Source organism: Puma concolor, chromosome E3 (genome assembly GCF_028749965.1).
Source record: "Puma concolor isolate L17-30 chromosome E3, mPumCon1.1.hap2, whole genome shotgun sequence".
In the NCBI taxonomy this organism is placed as follows: domain Eukaryota; kingdom Metazoa; phylum Chordata; class Mammalia; order Carnivora; family Felidae; genus Puma; species Puma concolor.
In genome coordinates, this window is record NC_141682.1 from 7,826,196 (window position 1) to 7,845,262 (window position 19,067).

A 19,067-nucleotide genomic window follows, 5' to 3' on the forward strand; every position below is an offset into this window, starting at 1 on the left:
AATCTATTTTTCTAGAAGTCTGTACCCCGTAAGGTAGTTTAGCTATAGTCCTGTTGATAGATGAAATATTTAAAAATATTTCAAAGCCATCTAATATTTCCTTACTTATAGGAAACTGGAGGGAAGGAGAAAAGCTGTCAATTTACTCTACCCCTTCAGATAACAGTTTGTCTAACTGAAACTCTTTTTCTCTCACTATAAGCCATACCCAAACACTCCTGGAGGGACTTCCGTAGCACAATCTGGACAATCTCCTCAAATTCTGCATTGGTGAGACTTAATTTTTCCTGCAGAGATAAGGGCAGAGAAGGAAAACCATTCATCTTTTCCCAGGTCTCCTCTCTGACCAGCCTTTAGATCAGCCAGTAAGTTCACAAGGCTGAGAGCATGAAGGTATTGTCCCTAAGGATTCTATAAACTCTGTCTCAGATTTCCTGGGAATAAAGGAGTCAAAGAAAAGGAAAATTTTATAAAGCCTCTGACCACATTTACTTTCACCTCCATTCCACCTCAATCCCTACCCACCTATTATTTCCAGCTAAAGGCTTTCTTCAAAACATTTTTCACCTCGTTAAGAAAATAGAACCCCCAAGAAAGGAATAAAAAAACTTAAAGTACAGGGTAAAGTTCCCCTACATGAAAAGACTGTCTAGACTGGATGTCTAGAAGAAACTGTCCCACTAGAACCCATCAATGAGACTGATACCTTTGCTTTCTTCTCTGCTTGCTTGTCTTTAGCCTTTCCTTTTTTCTCCTGGCCACTGCTTGGACCATTTTCTGTGGTTGCTTTCTCCTCCTTCTTCTCTAACCTGTCCTTTGAGGAACTGATCCCCAGGGTCTCCTCCTTGGGTGAGTTAGGGCTATAGCACATCAGGCTATGCATTTTTTGTACAGGTGGGGCGAAGGTTTTCTTTGACCCCTTCCCATGTTCTGAAAGAAATTTGATCAAATGGATTTATGAAACATAGAGTCTAGCACAGAAAATGTCTGCACTGCCCATTGACTGGCCATATCAGAATTACCTGGAGAGAGCTTTTAACAAAATCAGATTACTAGGCCTCTCCTTTCCCACCCCACCCCACCCCACCCCTTAAATTCTAAATAAACAGTTGGGAGTGAGGCTGAGGAATCTGTCATTTTGCAAGGCCACCTAGATTATTCAGCCAAGTTTACAAACTACTGAGTAATTAAAAGGTGACAAATATAAACATACAGAAAGCTGAATTATTCAAATGTGAAATTTTAAAAATTTGTTCATTTAACTTTAAAGAAAATTTTACAGGAAATCAGGAAGTTGAAACAAAAAAAAAAAAAAAAACTAGTGCAATGAAAATTACACTGATCCTCCCAGGTATAAACAGTATCTCTTTCTTCTGAGCTTCCATAACATTTAATACTTCTCTGCTGGCATTTATCACATTCGAATTTGTATTATAAATATTTAAATGTCTTTTGTCTCCCTATGAGTTCATATATTTCTTGAGCTAGACTGCTTCTAAGTTGTATATATTTCACTCAAAGTTTCTAGAAAAGTAGTAACTTTAACAAAGTGTATACCAAATATATATAGACTGAGCTTCCCTTTGGTGGGAAGTGTATCTACATTACCAGGGACTGAGAAAGAAGGAAAAAATGAGGGAAATATACAAAAAAATGAATCTCCCTCATCCTTGACTCACCTTCTTTACTCTGCAACGTTGCCATCATTTAGCTCAGAAGCTACACTTTCTTTGTGCCTCTGTTAGAAAAAAGAAATTAACTGCTGTGACTTTGATTGAACCTGATTTTAAACTTTCTTCTCTATCTTGTTGGGCTTAGGATCTTTACCTGGGACTGCTGTTCTACATTTTCTGCCCTCTTGTACTTTTACCTCCTCAGCAGTGCCAATCACATGCCAGGGGATAATGAGAGTTACTGTTTTAAAGATTAGCAACATTCCTTCACGTTTTAAGTGCCTAAAGTCATGTCCAACGTAAGGTCGGCACTTGTCAGTAGTGGTAGTGATGTGTTAAAAAAAAATTCACTGAGTAAATGTTGAAGATCTTATTGGCTTCATTCAGTGATTCATGAATTGGGAAGCATCTGACCTAACAGATAGAAAGAACTCTGAGGAGCTGTACAAAATGAAAGACTTCTAGGGGCACCTGGGTGGCTCAGTCGGTTAAGCATCCAACTTCGGCTCAGGTCATGATCTCGTGGTTTGTGGGTTAGAGCCCCATATTGGGCCCTGTGCTCACAGCTTAGAGCCTGGAGCCTGCTTCAGATTCTGTGTCTCCCTCTCTTTCTGCCCTTCCCCCGCTCATGCTCTGTCTCAAAAATAAACATTTAAAAAAAATTTTTTTTTAAATGAAAGAGTTTTTACAGGCAGAAGGGAGCTGGAACAAGGAAGTTACACTAGGCAAACAAGCAAATTACCTATTGCAAGTCTACTTTCCTATAGGAGATGATAGGGGTCTATTAGGCAGATTACCTAAATAGTGCTGATCAAGTGATTCCTGATTGACTATAAACCAAAATTCTATTTCTGGGAGAGCCAAAACTGTTTAGTCTTGGTTTGGTGACATGAGCTTAACATAACCAACTGAGTTTTGGGCCTGTTTTTAATAGATGGAAGTATAAAAAGTAGTAGTAGTAGTAGCAGCAGCAGCAGCAGCAGTATTAACAGTCCTGAGAGTTAAAAAGTGAGAGTGTTCTTCAAAAGGATAAACTCATCTCACAAGGTTTTCCTAAATACTTAAAACACAAATAATCTGGCAATTCTCTGACCTAATTCAGAGGTCCCTATGCATAAAAGAACCCCCTTTTTAACCCCCTTTTTAACATCACTATAATCTTTACTTAGATCTTCTAGTCCAATAAATTTTACAATGTGCTAGATTCTAGCAATCCCTATTCAAGGCTCAGAAATATTTGGTAACCAGCAGCCATCCCCAGAGAAGCTAGTCATAGGCATCTAATACTTTCCACTCTATATCCTGAAACTATCTACTTGCAGATGTTCTATGCTACATCAGTATGCTTCATTATCACCATCAAAATCGTGACTAATAATAATAGGTGACACTTACTGAGCATCAACCATATTCTTTATCCTTTACATATGTCATCTCACTTAATTCTCCCAGTAAATCTATGAGATAGGTACTTTTTTACACTTGGAGAAATTTAGGCTTAGAGGGACTTAGAGATGATAGGTAACTGATAAATAGTAATTCAGGATTTGAACCCTCCTGATTTTATTTTTTTTTTAATTTTTTTAACGTTTATTTATTTTTGAGACAGAGAGAGACAGAGAGAGACAGAGCATGAAGGGGGAGGGTCAGAGAGGGAGACATAGAATCCGAAGCAGGCTCCCGGCTCTGAGCTGTCAGCACAGAGTCTGATGCGGGGCTTGAACCCACGAACCGTAAGATCATGACCTGAGCCGAAGTCAGACGCTTAACAGACTGAACCACCCAGGCGCCCCTAAACCCTCCTGATTTTAAAGTTTACACTATTAACTATGGTATGCTATATCCCAAGAGTCTAATTCAGTGCTTCACAACCATTTTGATATTATAGCACATGTGGAAAGCACACATTAAAAGTACACATTGAAATACACAGAAAATTCTGTTTCCAGATACTTTGGATTTAAGGACCAGGCCTTTCACAGTGATAGACAACTGAGGGTTGGGAATGGGGAGACATCTAGTCACACAAAAGGCTGAAGAGATTTGTCTCCACACAGTTATGAGCCATTCGTGGCCCAGCAGAGTGCCAAGATTCCTCTTGTGAAGTTGCAATAATTTATACATTTTTTTCCAGTTTACACTTCCACTACTGATACTATTTCTACTAATTAGAAGAAAAATATGTTTGTTTTATCAGCTTAAACTTCTTATAACTCTTCTACCCAGTTTTCTTTAGGCTTAAAGCATATAAGCCATTCTTATTTTTATAACAATTATAACAAGCATTGTACCTCTGGGAGGGTCCACAGAGGTCATAAAATGCCAGCTCACCTTTTTACAGATCAAAAAAATAGGCAAAAAGCAGTTAAGTGATTTTCCCAAAGCCTCAGTGTTAATACATGGTAGAGACAGGATGAACCCAGACTTTTGCCTCTAAATTCTACTAATAACACATCTATTCTTCTCAATGATCTTATTTCTGGCTGTTGGTTTTGAGTAATTTGAAGGCCCTGGACCTGAAACTCATTCTTCCAACTCTATCATCTCCCATTAGAAACAGACACAAAAGTAGCATAAAATGGATCTTATATATGAGATATCTATCTATCTATCTATCCATCTATGTCCCTTTAAAGGTGAAAAATTTAAGACCTTCAAATGACCAAATTATAGTGAACATTTGGTTGCTCAGGGTATAGAGTTCCTCTCTCTAGATCCCAAGGTGAATTCAAAAGGTACTGGGGGCTTGACTTAGTGTGTCCACAGCATGGCTAAATGTATTTTCAAACTATCTTTTGATATTTTTTGTTCCTTGTCTTCTATAAATGTGAATAATTCAGATGTGCTGTTCTGCAGCAACTACCTTTCCTATATATTGAGGGCAACATATTTTTTTCACTGTTTCCATCTTAACTCATCACCACCAACCCCCTAAGTCTATTTACTCTAGGAAAAAAGGCAAGTGGGATATTGAGAGAGAAACACTGCAGCAAATTGGTCTTCTTTCTGATAATTCTAAATAGAAGCTAAAAACTGAATACAGTTAGGCTGAAAATGAATATTAATTTGATCAAAAATGACAAATACATTTTCTTCCAGACTCCAGAATTCTAAAAAAGATCATGAGAAGTCCCTATGAAGGTAATATAAATTACAAGATGAGCTATACTAAAAGGGGAAAAGCAAAATGAAAATTAGTGTATTTGAAATGACAAAATTTGATTTTTTTTAATGTATATCTACCTAATATGCTTAAACTTATCCACAAACTAGCTATGGAAGAATACACAAGACACTAACCTCTAGGGAGTAGAACTGGGTGGCTGGGGGTGCTTTTTAACACACCCCCTTCTATATCTCTAGCATTTTGTAACAGGCCTATATTACCACTTCAAAAGTGATTTTTTTTTAAATTCCAAATTCCTTAGAGTGTTTTGATCCACCTAAAAATGCAAAAATTTTCCAGTATTTAGGTTCAAATCATTATCTAAACCTATACTGACCTCTCTAGGCCAAAGTGTGTTACTGGAGCTCCAACCAACTGGATAAAATCATGGATCCTTAACAAAATAAAGTAAATCTATAAGCAGTGATACATAATAGTTCCCCTTAATCAAGAGTGGAGGATGTGATGAAGAACATTACTTTTAAAGAAAATCTCTAACCTGGTTAATAGAGAAAGAAAAGCCAGGAGTCACTCACTTTATGACAACTCAAGTCTCTGGTCCTCTGTTCCAGATGAATTTTCTCCTTCCACATAAGGAATATTAAAACAAAGCACAAAGAGAGAGAGATATTTTTAAAACCAGACAGTTAATAAGCACACAAAATACCACCAACTTTCATTCTGACTAGCTACTAAATAACTGGGGGTTCTAGAACATTTGAGGGGTTTTGTTTTTGTTTTTACTTCAAACGAAACAGAGAGGGAGAAAATTCAATAAAGTTTTAAGTATGAAAGTAAAAGAAAGTTCCATAAGTCAGATCCACCACTCAACATAAGAAAGGAGGATGAATAAGAACAGAAAAAGAACTTAGAAATAATGAATGAAGGGAACCAAGGTAAGGCGAATGAGGTGTTCCAAAAAAGAGTAAGTTTTCTTTTGCTTAGAACACTGAAAGCCAGCAGTGATTTTAAGTTGAAATCATCTCCTTCAGCAGTTTTCAAAGTGTGATCCAAAGACTCCTGGGGGCCCCCTCCCTGTTCCAACTGCTTATCTGTATTAGGCTGGATTTTCTCATACATTTCAACCAAAACAAGATATCATAACAGACTGAAATCAGAAACAGATGAAAATCCAGCTGTCTTCTATTAGCCAGACATGAAAGAGACTGTAAAACACCACCATTCTTTGCACTAAATTTTCTTTCATTTAGGAAAAATATGTTTTCCATAAAGTTATTTAGGTCAACATATCATTATCATTTACTATTAATTATAACTTATGATTTTAAAATTAATAATTTAAATTTTTCCCCGTTTATTCTAATATGTTAATATCAACATAAATAAAACCAATTATTAACCAATTATTAACCAATCTTTGGAGTCCTTTGTAACTTTTAAGAACACAAGAGGGTTCTGAGACCAATAAGCTTGAGAACTGATCTAGCTAAACAACAATTCAGTCTTGTCAATATTTTTCCAAAACCATTAATCCCCCTCCCCCCACTTAGAATGTGTTCACAAATTTCTCTCTCTTAACTACCCAGTTATTCCCTCTTTATATTGTTCCTGGACTCCTTGGTTGAAGAGAATAAAAGCAAACCTGTTAGAATTGTCCTCAGACACACAGTCCACACAGACTCCATGAACCTAGAAAAGTATATTTAAAATCTCCTTTATGTTTGGGCGCCTGGGTGGCTTAGTCAGTTAGGCTTCCAACTCTAGTTCATGATCTTGAAGTTCATGGGTTTTGAGCCCTGCCTCAGGCTTGTTGCTGACAGCTTGGAACCTGGAGCCTGCTTCAGATTCTGTATCTCTGTCTCTCTCTGCCCTTCCCCCACTCATGCTCTGTCTCTCTCAAAAATAAACATAAAAAAATTTTTTTTTAATCTCCTTTATGCTGAGTCTGATTTCCTTTTGGCATTAATGTCCAATGGCACGTGGACTCCTGCTTACTTTCATGCCACCATTAAGGGTCTCATACTCTTCTTATCAACTGAGCTGGTCAGGCAACTCATGCCACCATTAAGAACCATAGAGTTTATTTCCTTCCCCCGCCTTTCCTTTTTTTTCTTCCTCAGCAAGCATGATTTCACAAGAGTGTAAAAACAGGATTCCAGCTACTTTCACTACCCATACCTAACATAACAAGATATTTACTGTGGTAACTACCTGAACTAAACCTTGTACAGAATCCTATCAATAAATTAATGGGGGGGGGGGGGGTGCCTGGGTCGCTCAGTCAGTTAAGCCCCCCTCTCTAGATTTCGGCTTAGGTCATGACCTCACAGCTCATGAGATTCAAACACCCTCCACCCCACCTCCCCATCCTCACCTCAAGCCTGCTTGGGATTCTCTCTCCCTCTCTGCCCCTCCCCCACACGTGCGCCCACGCATGCCCTCTCTCAAAATAAATAAGCTCTTTCAAAAATAAATTCATGGTGAACTAAAGCTTATTAGTTCAAAGGGCAAGGAAGCACAAAGATATGGCCACTAAGCACCAAAACACAGGCTTTCTTTCCTGAGTGCTGATATTCTAAACCTTGCTGTCTGCCGACGGCAACACTTCCACAGGTGCCCCTTACCCACCTCACATCCGCCTTTGTGTGTTGTTTTCACATTCCCAGGAACCCCTAAATCCCCGCTCCATCTCCCCTCACATGGGTGCCAAGGTCTGAAACTCTAACTCCGCCTTTCAAACCTGCGGTTAGAACTCTTGGTGATCCCCATTTTCCCTCTTTTCTCTCACCAATTCTCTCTTAAGGGCAGCAATTAATATCGGAGTTACCAGAATCAAAAGTCCTTGATTCCCCTCAATGGGTAAAACAGTACCTTTCTAGCTTCTCTTCCACCTCAAGAACACCCCGCCCCAGGAGATTATTTCCCTCAGCTTCCCGCCTGCGCCCGCACCCCACCCCTGGAGGAAGCACCAGGATCTTCATTCCCGCTCACTCCGTCCTTGCCCTCCAGGATATTGGATTACTTTTGTTTGTTGAGGGTAGGTTTACGGGCGGGGGGGGGGGGGGGTGGAGATTCTAAGGAGGGGTAAGAGTTCGTTGTCGCCCTCAAAACTTCTCCTCAGGAGACAGAGGACTAGCAGAGCCCAGCCCTTTCATCTACAACCAGAGAAGAGCCAGCTACCTTCTGGAGCAAGGAGGGCCTAAAGACGAGGAGCGGAGTGAGCCACTGCAGCAGTTCTGCAAGCCCCCCAACCTCGGCTCAGTTTTCCCGCCAACAAGGAAAGGCGCGAGGCCACGCACAAGCACCGTTCCCACCCCAGGGGAGTGGTCCGGGGACTGAAGCGCAAGCGCAGCTGAAGCTGCTTCTGCGTTTGCGCAGCTGTCATTTCCGCCATCTTCCAACCAAATGACACGTAAAACTACAAATCCCATAATCCTCGATGGCCTCACTTTCTTAGGCGACGGGAGCAGCGCCTGATCGTTCGTGAAGCACATCTTCCGTTTACTAACTTTTCCGTCTGTCCCATACTGCCTTTTCCTTCCTCCTTTCGTTTCTTGATTCCTAATCTAACTTTTAGTTTCCTCCACGCCCTATATTGATATTTTAGTTGAGACTATCCGCAAGCCCACTCTCGCCTCTCCCGCCTTCTCTGCCACCAGGACCCGCTCCCTAAGCCGTGGCGGCAGGGAGAACGCGCAACCTGTGGAAAGGGCGCCGAATAGCTTCTTCCCCATTGGCCGAGGCAGGGGGCCCAAAGCAGACCAACCCTCTTCCCCGCCCACACTCGTTTTTATATAAGGCTGCACGAAGACACCGTGTGCTTGGGAAGGCCTGCGTGCGAGGTGGCGGTGGTAGTAGGGGGTGTACTGCTATTGGTGGCCGTGGTGGGCGTCGGGTCGCAGTCCGAGGGCTGGGGGGATCGCACACAGGCGTTGGGTGGTGGGAGGGGGTATTGGTGCCAGGGCTGTAAGTGTGGAGGCGAAAAGGAGGGCGTGGTGTCCTCAGGTGATCGCGATTGGGGAAAGGCGGAGGAGCGAGAGAACGACTCGGCCGTTTCGGGGGAAGAGGAAGTTGGACAACATCGGCTGTTTTAGTGCCTTTTTTTTTTTTTTTTTTTTTTTCAGTTCAGCAGAGAATATTTCTCAGGGGGGTGAGTTACAATGACTTATTGTATTTCGCTGAGGACAGTTTGTAGGAAAGCCGTCTGTACGCTCCTCTCCTTCTCTTCCTCTACTTTTAGGTTTACCCCTCCGTTCCCTCGGAAGCTTTTCTAAGTAGGTAGGCGGGGGGGCGGGGGGGACCAAATATGAATAATTCATGAGGTCCGCCCCGCTCTTTTGGCCACGCCCCTTCTGATCGTGCTGAAGCGCTTGCGTGAACCAAATCTGAGGAAGCGACGTAACAGTTCCCGCCTCTAGGGTGGAGGGCGGGGTGTCATCTCCAGCACGTGCTGTTTCTACCCGCGCAAGTCCAAAGGGTGTGCGCAGGCGCTGCCCGCCAGGGGGAGGAAGGAGGCGGGGTAGGGAGGTTGCTGGGTTTAGAGCCGGGCGGAGACCGCTGAGACTCATTCCTCAGGAACAAGGGTCGGGTGTCAAGGAGACCTTTTCACACCAGCTCCCCGTCCCCCGCCTACGGTGGGTGGGATCGCGCGGCAGAGACAAAGGATATCAGTAGGGACGGACATAGCTGCGAAGGGAAGTAGGGTGTCAATTTGGGATGGTGGGCTTTGGGGAGGGCTGAGGTGGGCTATATTTAAACTCCCAGAGCCGTTAAGTTGGTTCGTACTCTGATGCGCGCGCAACCAGGGTGGTGGCGGAGTGCGCATGCGTGGTTCAGGGGCAAGAGGAACGCGCTCTAGCAGTGCGCGCTCGCGGCGAAGCGGTAGTGGTAGAGGAGAAAGAGCTCGGCGCACGCGCGGTTGACTCCTCGAGTTGTTCGGTTCTCGCGGGCATCTTGTTTTGGTCTCGCGGGCGAGTGGGGCGCGCTTCGGGGGAGGCGCGAGACCAGGCGAGAAGAGCAGAGCTGCGCGCGCACTCGGGGAAGGCGGGGGGGGGGGAAGAGAGCGGGCTCTAGGGAGGGGGTTAAGCCCCCTAGTCCCCTCTTCGTTGCCCTCGCCTGGGACGGAATAAGGGGAGGAAATGATCGAGATGGCGGCGGAGAAGGAGCCGTTTCTGGTGCCGGCCCCGCCGCCGCCGCCGCTCAAAGATGAGTCGGGCGGAGGGGGCGGCCCCACGGTGCAACCGCACCGAGAGGCCGCCTCCGGGGAGCTCTGCGGCGGGACGCAGCGTGGGCCGGGCCCGCGCGCTCATTCGGCGGGGGCCCCGGCTTCTGGGGCTGGCAAGGAGAGTCCTGGGGCTACATCCACTCGGGGAGGCCAGTCGCAGCAGCATCGAGGGGACAGCCCCCAGGCGCAGTCGCACGGGGAGGCCCGCTTGTCCGATCCCCACGGGCGAGCTGCTCCCCCTGACGTCGGGGAGGAGCGACGGGGAGGGGGCGGAACAGAACTGGGTCCCCCTGCCCCTCCTCGGCCCCGTAATGGCTATCAGCCCCACCGGCCCCCTGGGGGAGGTGGGGGCAAAAGGAGAAATAGTTGTAATGTAGGAGGGGGTGGTGGAGGCTTCAAACATCCAGCCTTCAAGAGGCGCAGGCGGGTTAATTCGGACTGTGATTCTGTGTTACCCTCCAACTTTCTCCTGGGAGGCAATATCTTTGATCCACTGAACCTGAATAGTCTCCTGGATGAGGAAGTGAGCCGCGCACTCAATGCAGAGACCCCTAAGTCATCTCCACTTCCGGCCAAGGGGCGAGATCCAGTGGAGATCCTCATCCCCAAAGATATTACTGACCCGCTCAGTCTCAATACTTGCACTGATGAGGCCCAGGTAGTGCTTGCATCGCCACTCAAGACTGGTCGGAAGCGGCATAGACACCGGGGACAGCACCACCAGCAGCAGCAGGCATCTGGAGGGAATGATAGCCACTCTGTACTTCCCACAGCCCCCCTCACTCCCTCACTCCATGGGGAGGGCGCCACGCAGCAGCAGCGGCATAGGGGCCAGAACCGGGATGCCCCCCAGCCCTATGAACTCAACACAGCCATCAACTGCAGGGATGAGGTCGTGTCTCCCCTTCCATCTGCCCTACAGGGTCCCTCAGGCTCCCTTTCAGCCCCTCCAGCTGCCTCACTTACCTCTGCACCCCCGTCTTCCTCCTCACGACATCGCAAACGTCGCAGGACTTCCAGCAAGTCAGAGGCAGGGGCCAGGGGTGGAGGCCAGGTTCCCAAGGAAAAGGGCCGGGGGAGTGGGGGAGGCCGCCACCACCACCACCTCTACCCACTACCTGCAGCAATCTTCAAAAAGCAACAGTGCAAGTTCCAGTATGGGAATTATTGCAAGTACTATGGTTACCGCAATCCTTCCTGTGAGGATGGGCGCCTGCGAGTGTTGAAGCCTGAGTGGTTTCGGGGTCGGGACGTCCTAGATCTGGGCTGCAATGTGGGCCACCTGACCCTGAGCATTGCCTGTAAGTGGGGCCCATCCCTCATGGTGGGCCTGGATATCGATTCCCGGCTCATCCACTCTGCCCGCCAAAACATCCGACACTACCTGTCAGAGGAGCTGCGTCTGCCACCCCAGACTTCTGAGGGGGACCCAGGGTCAGAGAGTGAGGAAGGGACCACAACCGTCCGAAAGAGAAGCTGCTTCCCAGCCTCACTGACAGCTAGCCGGGGTCCCATTGCTGCACCCCAAGTGCCCTTGGATGGAGCAGACACATCAGTCTTCCCCAACAATGTTGTCTTCGTCACGGTAAGGGGGTCTGAAGGCTCTTGGGATAGGGGCCAGGTGTGAAGATGAGATTAAATAGGAACAAAACAGAGGAAAGTTATGACCCAGAGGGATTTCTGCATGCACTCCTTGCTGGGAGAACCAGATCAAGAGAGGGGTCTGAATCTGTGACTGCCTCTGCTGAGTGGCACTTTCCTATAATCTGGAAAGCTGGGGGCTCTACCTGGGCTCCTTTGTCATGACTGCTGGCCCCAAGATGGGGTCTGACTCCTTTTGCCCTGCTCCTGGCCTGGCCTGTAATCCAGACCGAAAGTTTGCTCTCCAACCCACAGAATGAAGGTGCATGAAGGGATAGGTGTCAGACATGGAATGTCTTGGGGTGGGAGGAGGAGGAGGGTAGTGGCTGACTAATATTTTGAGAGGGACTTAGATCCAGATTTGGTTGAAGAGTGTTGGTGATCAGGACCCGAAGTGTCTTGGCCTTAGATCATCTCATGTTGACCCTAGATGGTGGAATGGGGAAGAGTCAAAGTCCTCTGCAGGAGGAGGGGGGTATTGTGTCTTCAGTGTCTGTCTCCTGACTGCACATAGCTCTCCATAAAACATTCCAGTTAGGCCGTCTGCAGGAACAGTTGGCAATGTGTTGGGTTAAGCCTGCAAGAATGGACTTTGCAGAGGGTGTTGACGAGCTTATCATCTAGAAAAGGTTTCCTAAGGGATGGGGCTCTTCACTTCTCTCAGAGAAAGGAAACAGGCCTGGAACTCTGCCAGCTTCAACTACAGGGAAGGAACTACAGGTTCCCTTTCAAACCTGAGTTAGGTCCTTTTGCAATGTTGAGTCACTCAGCTGACTTGAGTGGTCTCCCAGATCAATGTTTGTGGGGTGGGAATAAGTACTGGATGGAGTCTCCAGAGAACCTGTGTTTTTTCTGTGAAGTTTCACACCAGTTTTGGAGACCTTGTGGGTAATTTGCTCAGTTTAAAATTATTCAGGCTCCTTTTTTATGTTTGGCTTACCACCAACAGAAAAGGGCAGGAGAGTGGAAAGCAAGAAAATGAGACTTGGGGCCCCCAAGCTGGCTCAGTCGATACAGCATGGGACTCTTGGTCTCCAGGTTGTGAGTTCAAGCCCCATGTTGGATGTGAAGCCTACCTAAAGTTAAAGAAAAAAAAAAAAAAAAAAACTTGGGGAGGGGGGCGGTGCCTGGGTGGCTCAGTCAGTCAAAGTCTGACTCTGGAATTTGGCTCAGGTCATGATCTCACAGTTTGTGAGTTCAAGCCCCGTGTTGGGCTCTGTGCTGGCAGTGCAGAACCTGCTTGTGATTCTCTCTCTCCCTCTCTCTCTCTGCCCCTCCCTGCTCGTTCTCTCTCTCCCTTTCTCTCTCAAAATAAATAAACTTTACAAAAAGAAAAAAAGAAAATGAGACTCAAAGAGGGCACCATTTGGGAGTTAGTCTCACAAGTGTCAGAGAAGATTGTGGCCAAGGGCTAAGGTGAGGCTGTAGGACTTTCTGTCTTAGAGGCTACAGGGTGGGTTGTGTGGGGGCAGTGGTTCTTTTATTGCCTCTGTTGACCTTGCTCCCAATTCTTGCCCTCAGGGTAACTATGTCCTGGATCGAGATGAGCTGGTGGAGGCCCAAACACCCGAGTATGATGTCGTGCTCTGCCTCAGCCTCACCAAGTGGGTGCACCTGAATTGGGGAGATGAGGGGCTAAAGCGCATGTTTCGCAGGATCTACCGGCATCTACGTCCTGGGGGCATCCTGGTCTTAGAACCCCAACCTTGGTCATCTTATGGCAAGAGAAAGACTCTCTCGGTGAGTTGGGATTTTGGTGGAAATTGGGATATCCTTCCTTTAGTTGAGACAAGAAAGGCCTCAAGGAAGCAGAAAGAGAAGTACTTTCTGAATGAGGTGAATAGGTCCCCTGGGTGGGCATCATTCCACGCCAGGGAAAAGCCAGCAAACTGAAGTGGTCCCCTGCCCTTCTCCCTAGGAAACAATCTATAAGAACTACTTTCGAATCCAGCTGAGGCCAGAGCAGTTCACTTCCTACCTGACCTCCCCAGAGGTGGGCTTCTCCAGCTATGAGCTTGTGGCTACACCCCACAACACCTCCAGAGGTAAGGTTGGCTGATTGGTGAGAATGGGGAGGGATGTCGAGGCTGGCCCTGAAAGAAAGCTGCAGACCCTGTGGAGTCTTGAAGTCCTGCCAACCCCTACTAATTGTATACTCTCTCCTCAGGCTTCCAGCGTTCTGTGTACCTGTTCCACAAGGCCCGTTCCCCCAGCCACTAAGTGGCCCCCTGAACAGAAAGTGTGAAGAAGCTACCCACTGCTCTTAAGGACCTGGGGGAAAAGGAAAGTACCCCAAGGTCTTTCCTTTTTGGCTCCAAAAATCGTTTCCTTTCTCGGATCTACAAAGAAAGCTTCTCCTATGTTGCTGCCCCAGCCTCCTCCCTCCACCTCTGCAGCAAGCCCATCCGTGCTGGAGTTACTGACATCTTCCTCTCCACCCTTCCCCACCACCCCCCAGCTTACTGGGCTGGATGGCATGGACTGTTTGCTGACCTGTTCTCCTCGGGTATGGGAGGTGGGGGGTATCAAGTTCTCTAGCCTCTTCCTTCTGTTCTCCAAAGGAGATTCCCATTTCTCCTCAGCCCTTGTCCCTAGCTGCGTTTCAGTGGACCACAGATAGATGGACTGAGGGTTAAGAGGGGGAAGTTTGGCAGGGAAGCATGCAGGTACTGTGAAAATCGTTCCCTCTGCTGACCCCCATTGGGAGAGGGGGTTGGGTCTGGAATGTAAGAACAGCACAATAAATTGATGTTCAGGGCAGTGGCCCCCACGCTGGTTTCTGGCACTTTCTAGTTGGTGGGGAAGGGATGGTGCTTCCCAGTAGAACCTGTGCTTCCTCTGCCCAAATAGAGTCTCAAGGAAGAGGACAGAGTTTTCAGTGAGTGTTGAATGCTACTGACATCCACACACACAACTCTAGTCTGGAAGAAGGGGTATAATGTGAATTCTTAAGTGGAAATTGAGAAAAGAGGCCATCTCCCCTCCCCAAAAAATCTCATTGACAAAAATTATTTTGTGGGAGCTTTGGACAGAGGCAAATTTACAACTTAGGAAGAATGAACAGTGGAGTTGAAGTAGAACTAGAAAAAAGGCAGTATGGACCAGACTGCCCACCTGCTCCAGGATTACCCACCCACCTGTTTTGTAATGTGCAACTAGATGAATAGGCAATTTAACATGAAGCTCTTTAGCAGCTTGTCAAGCTGTTTCTGGAACTTGGAATATTCATTCAACAACTATTGAGCTCTCGTGGATGTGGTGAAACAAGCTGAGAAGGCTCTAAGAGGTAGAAGCAAGGAATTAATTTAAATAACTGGGTGTGAATGGCTAGTTGCCTTGCAGGCTCCTTGAGCCTTTAGGGAAGAAGGCCTCCCTAAAGGGTTACAGACTGAGACCCACATGTTAAAGTGACCGGAAATAAGTAGCGCAAAGGAACAAATGCAGTGTCTGTGACTGAAGGGGTGGGGAGGGTGGGACAGTGTTAACTTGCTAGCACTACCAAGTTCCTAAAAGACCAAAAACTTGACTTCCAGACAGCTTCCAACCTGAGGCTTGACCTCATTTTAAGGCTCCCAAGAAGAGTCCCATTTGTTAGCAAAGCCACTTTATTCTGAAAAAGTTTTTTTTTTTTTCCAACGTTTATTTATTTTTGGGACAGAGAGAGACAGAGCATGAATGGGGGAGGGGCAGAGAGAGAGGGAGACACAGAATCGGAAACAGGCTCCAGGCTCTAGGCCATCAGCCCAGAGCCTGACGTGGGGCTAGAACTCACGGACCGCGAGATCGTGACCTGGCTGAAGTCGGACGCTTAACCGACTGCGCCACCCAGGCGCCCCATGAAAAAGTTTTTTTTTTTTTTTTAATTTTTTAATGTTTATTTATTTTTGAGACAGAGAGACAGCATGAACGGGGGAGGGTCAGAGAGAGGGAGACACAGAATCTGAAACAGGCTCCAGGCTCTGAGCTGTCAGCACAGAGCCTGACGCGGGGCTTGAACTCGCAGACCGCGAGATCATGACCTGAGCCGAAGTCGGCCACTTAACCGATTGAGCCACCCAGGCGCCAAAAGTTTTTAACACAAATATACGAACTAGCAATCCCGGGAGCCTTCACGTCTACGCTTCCCATCGCCTCAGTGTCCGGTGCATGAGGAAGGTATCTTCTGAAGGGCGGGGCCGGAGTTGGAGACGCAGAGGAGGCAGACCGTCCACGGTCAGGTGTGGAGACTCATAAAATAATGTTTCTGGGTCACAAAGGATGGTCATGTCTGGCCCTGGCCCAGGTGGCTCCTGTTGGGAATTGGGAGCCCAAAGTGAGGTTACACTCGGGAAGGGGAGGAGGGCACAAGGCCGAAACTCAAGCCCAGGTCCCTCACCTTTGGGGGCGGGGCTCGGGCCTGCGGTGGTAGGAGCGCCAGTTTCTCCCTCAGCGCCGCGTTCAGAACCTGTTCCTCTGGCACCTGCAGGCTCACCAGGTCTCGGAAGAGCCGTTTGGAGCGCGGCACGTTCAGCCCTGAGACCGCAGGGGGAGCGGAGGTGAGCGGCGCCTCTCAACCCCACTCCCGCGCCCCGCCGGCCGTCTCTCTCTCACCCTCGGCCACGCTCTCCTCCAGGCCGCAGCGGGTCTGGAACGACTTTCTCAGCTGTTCCTCCACGGCCTTCGCGGCATCGAACTGGCCCTCGGCTGCAGCCCGCGCGGCCTGCAACTCGAGACTCAATGCCAGGCTGCTCTGCTGCGCGGGCGCCCCCAGGTCCTGCGGCGCCGAGAGCTTCTCGCTGGGTGCGGCGGCGGCCAGCAGCCGCTCGGACCGCACAGGGGAGAGCGGTGCCAAGCGAAAGCGTACCTGGGAGCAGAGAGTGGGGCGGTGAAGAGGTGGGCGCGGGCTCGTCTGCGGGCTGGCGGGCAGGCCTTCCCCCAGCTCACCTGCCGCCCCTTGCGGGCCCCGCCCCGCCGGTCCGCCCGCCCCTTCCGCCGCCCAGGGCTGCAGGTCGGCCGTTCGGGGGTCTCGGACCGCGGGCTCAGGCTCAGGCTCAAGTCCAGGCCAGGCTCGGGAACTGGGGCTCTGGGCTCCGGGGCGCGCGGTTCCGGGGGTGGCCCTGGGGCCGCCACGGCCTCCTCCCCTTCGACCAATTCCAGCCCTGGCTCCTCACAGCCCATCATCTTGGTCTGGCTACCAGAGTGCAAGGTCTCTGGAGGCCAGGGGTCACAGAACACAAACTCACCGCCCCCTCTCCCCCGCCCCTCCCCTTCCAGACACCTCTACCGGAAACTGCTTGCCCCTACCCAAACAGGGCGGAAAGACCAGCCCCTGCCCCACCCCATCGGCGCTTCTAAGCGTCATTTCCGTTACTCCCCTCCCTGTCTCCCCGAGGGCTTCCGCCCACAAAACCTCGGCCCCACCCCTAAGCCAAAGTTTCAGAGCTGGAGCCCGTGGAGGCGCTATGGGTCCTCACGAGGACCATTTCTTCTTTGGAAACCTGGATGTGGCGTCTTTTTCCTGCAGTCTTGATCTGACTTCTGCTCGAAGCCGGAGTGTGCGTGTGTTAAGTCTTTTATGCCAAATGGGACAGCTTTAACTGAACGGTCAGGCGCCCCCACGTCGGCCCTCCCTACTCGGTGCCTTCACAGCATCTCCGTGTGTTTCGTCGCCTGCCAACTGCGACGGGAGCTTCCCAGTATGAGTGAGGGAGAAGCTCTCTGACCCCCCAGACCCGACTTCTTCCCGGGACTCTGGGCGTTCATGGTTGCCTCGGCAAGAACTGCCTCGTTCAGCCTTGCAGCCGTTTGTGACTTTTTCCCCTTCGAGGGCTCTCTAAAATATTCGTCTCTTTAAAATCGGTGTCTGTAGGGGCGCGACCCACTCTTGATTTCGACCCAGGTCATGATACCACGGTTGTGGGATCCAGCAGGGGTGGGGCTCTCCGCTGAGTGTGGAGCTGCTTGAGATTCTCTCTCTCCCTCTGCCCCTCTCCCCTCCTCGCGCACAGTCTGTCTCTCTCTCTCTCTCTCTCTCTCTCTCTCTCAAATAAAAAATAAGTAAATAAAAATAGTTACCTGTATGTTGAGTACAGTTTTTAAAAAGAAAAAAAAAAGTCTCGGGGGATTGCAGGGCAGGAGACTGGATCGCTTGCCCGTTTCCTGTGTTCCTTGGGGCAGGTCCTCTCAGTTCTGTGAGCCTCTTTTGTCTTGTGTGAAATGTGCTAAGTTGGGCTCATGACTCTTGAGGTTCTCCCCAGATGGGTTATTACTCCGTCAACAGGCACGTTTGTCTGCCACTTTGCAGTTTGAGTGTTTTCACATGCTTTATCTTACTGAAAACTGCTGTGGAAGATCCGGTAGAAGGCATAGATAGCTACGTGCATTTAAAAAAAAACACGAAAAAAAATGTTTCTGAGGATCTCAGGGGTGAAATACTAGAGGCTATCCTGTCTTCAGCAGGAAAGTATACAAATTCCTCTACTATTCATTTGTGACAGGGAGTGGGGAGGTACAAATGTAAAATCCTGCGGTTTTTTTTAAGTGGAAATATAACTCAAAAACTTTGTAAGAAGGAGCGAACAAAATGAAAGCAAAAGAGGCTAGACTTTGATATACTTTGTTTTGTGTGTTTGACTTTGAAGCCTATGTTTTTCCATAGCTATATGACAAAAATTAATTTTTAAAGATCAGTCCCTATGGGGCATCTGGGTGGCTCAGTCCCTTAAGGTCAGACTCTTGATTCCGGCTCAGGTCATGATGTAACAGTTAGTGAGTTCAAGCCCCGCATCCGGCTCTCTACTGTCAGCACAGAGCCTGCTTTGGATCCTCTCTCCCCATCTCTCTCTGCCCCTCCCCTGCTCATGCTCGCTCTCTTTCTCTCAAAAAATAAAAAATATTTTTTAAAAATCAATCCCTAAAAGTTGAAAGTAAAATGAAATAAATGAACCTAAATGTGATTCTACATGGTGGCCTAACTTAATACGGAAGGGAACTTTTCTCAATGACTTGAAAACACATAAATTTAACTGTACATCCCAAAGATCTGCCCTAAGGACAAAATTAACTGCCATTAAAAAAAAAAAAAAAAACACCTGCCCTAAAGTCTTAAGTTATATTCAGTAGTCATGTGGGAAATAGGTAAAAATGTGTAGGACAAAACATACTTATGTTAATAGTATCAGAACTGGAATTTTCACCTAGTAGAAAAGAGATATAAAATCAATGATGTCATGCAAATTCTCTGCCATATTGAATTTAGGAAGTATCTTATGAACCCCTGGTGTATTGTGGTTTAAATTGAAAAGTGTATCCTAGTTCTGTCCACTGAAAAGCCGTTAGAAACAATGATGGACCCAGTAAGCACCCATGGCCCCCAGAATGTGGTAGCTAATTCCATAGCCCTGAGCACTTCAAAACTCATATA

The 19,067-nt window shown here is 47.8% G+C and overlaps 3 protein-coding genes across 15 annotated transcripts in view; 1 reads left to right on the plus strand and 2 right to left on the minus strand.

Annotated features, from left to right (window-relative positions):
• ZCWPW1 (zinc finger CW-type and PWWP domain containing 1) overlaps positions 1-8,497 on the minus strand; it is a 32,800-nt gene extending 24,303 nt beyond the window's left edge. For 2 of the 13 annotated variants that reach the window (XM_086691821.1, XM_086691811.1), the window contains exons 1-5: positions 7,981-8,497; positions 5,376-5,423; positions 1,680-1,738; positions 707-930; positions 209-287 (exon numbers count right to left, since the gene is read on the minus strand). In XM_086691821.1, coding sequence (XP_086547947.1) covers positions 209-287; positions 707-930; positions 1,680-1,707 — 331 coding nt within the window. In that variant the 5' untranslated portion in view covers positions 1,708-1,738; positions 5,376-5,423; positions 7,981-8,497. Of the gene's footprint in view, positions 1-208; positions 288-706; positions 931-1,679; positions 1,739-5,338; positions 5,424-7,980 lie in introns of all 13 variants that reach the window. The other 11 variants (XM_086691815.1, XM_025923388.2, XM_086691818.1 and 8 more) reach the window with 9 other exon arrangements.
• Positions 8,498-8,637: 140 nt separating this feature from the next.
• On the plus strand, positions 8,638-14,435 carry MEPCE (methylphosphate capping enzyme). Its single transcript, XM_086691808.1, has 4 exons — positions 8,638-11,609; positions 13,187-13,405; positions 13,584-13,710; positions 13,833-14,435. The coding sequence occupies exons 1-4, from the start codon at positions 9,939-9,941 to the stop codon at positions 13,883-13,885; spliced, it is 2,070 nt and encodes a 689-aa protein (XP_086547934.1). The 5' UTR covers positions 8,638-9,938; the 3' UTR covers positions 13,886-14,435.
• An 858-nt stretch (positions 14,436-15,293) lies between these two features.
• Positions 15,294-16,915, minus strand: PPP1R35 (protein phosphatase 1 regulatory subunit 35). Its single transcript, XM_025923304.2, has 4 exons — positions 16,589-16,915; positions 16,256-16,508; positions 16,041-16,177; positions 15,294-15,954 (listed from the first exon to the last, which is right to left on the minus strand). The coding sequence occupies exons 1-4, from the start codon at positions 16,823-16,825 to the stop codon at positions 15,781-15,783; spliced, it is 801 nt and encodes a 266-aa protein (XP_025779089.1). The 5' UTR covers positions 16,826-16,915; the 3' UTR covers positions 15,294-15,780.
• Between the last annotated feature and the right edge of the window lie 2,152 nt (positions 16,916-19,067).

Bases quoted from the DNA above. Each gene is read 5' to 3' on its own strand.
- MEPCE (XM_086691808.1), top strand. From the start codon at position 9,939: ATGATCGAGATGGCGGCGGAGAAGGAGCCGTTTCTGGTGCCGGCCCCG. The intron at 13,406-13,583 runs GTGAGTTGGGAT...CCTTCTCCCTAG, and splicing joins GCAAGAGAAAGACTCTCTCG to GAAACAATCTATAAGAACTA. The intron at 13,711-13,832 runs GTAAGGTTGGCT...CTCTCTCCTCAG, and splicing joins ACCCCACAACACCTCCAGAG to GCTTCCAGCGTTCTGTGTAC.
- PPP1R35 (XM_025923304.2), bottom strand. From the start codon at position 16,825: ATGATGGGCTGTGAGGAGCCAGGGCTGGAATTGGTCGAAGGGGAGGAG. The intron at 16,509-16,588 runs GTGAGCTGGGGG...CTCTGCTCCCAG, and splicing joins GGGCCCGCAAGGGGCGGCAG to GTACGCTTTCGCTTGGCACC. The intron at 15,955-16,040 runs GTGAGGGACCTG...AATTCCCAACAG, and splicing joins CCCGAGCCCCGCCCCCAAAG to GAGCCACCTGGGCCAGGGCC.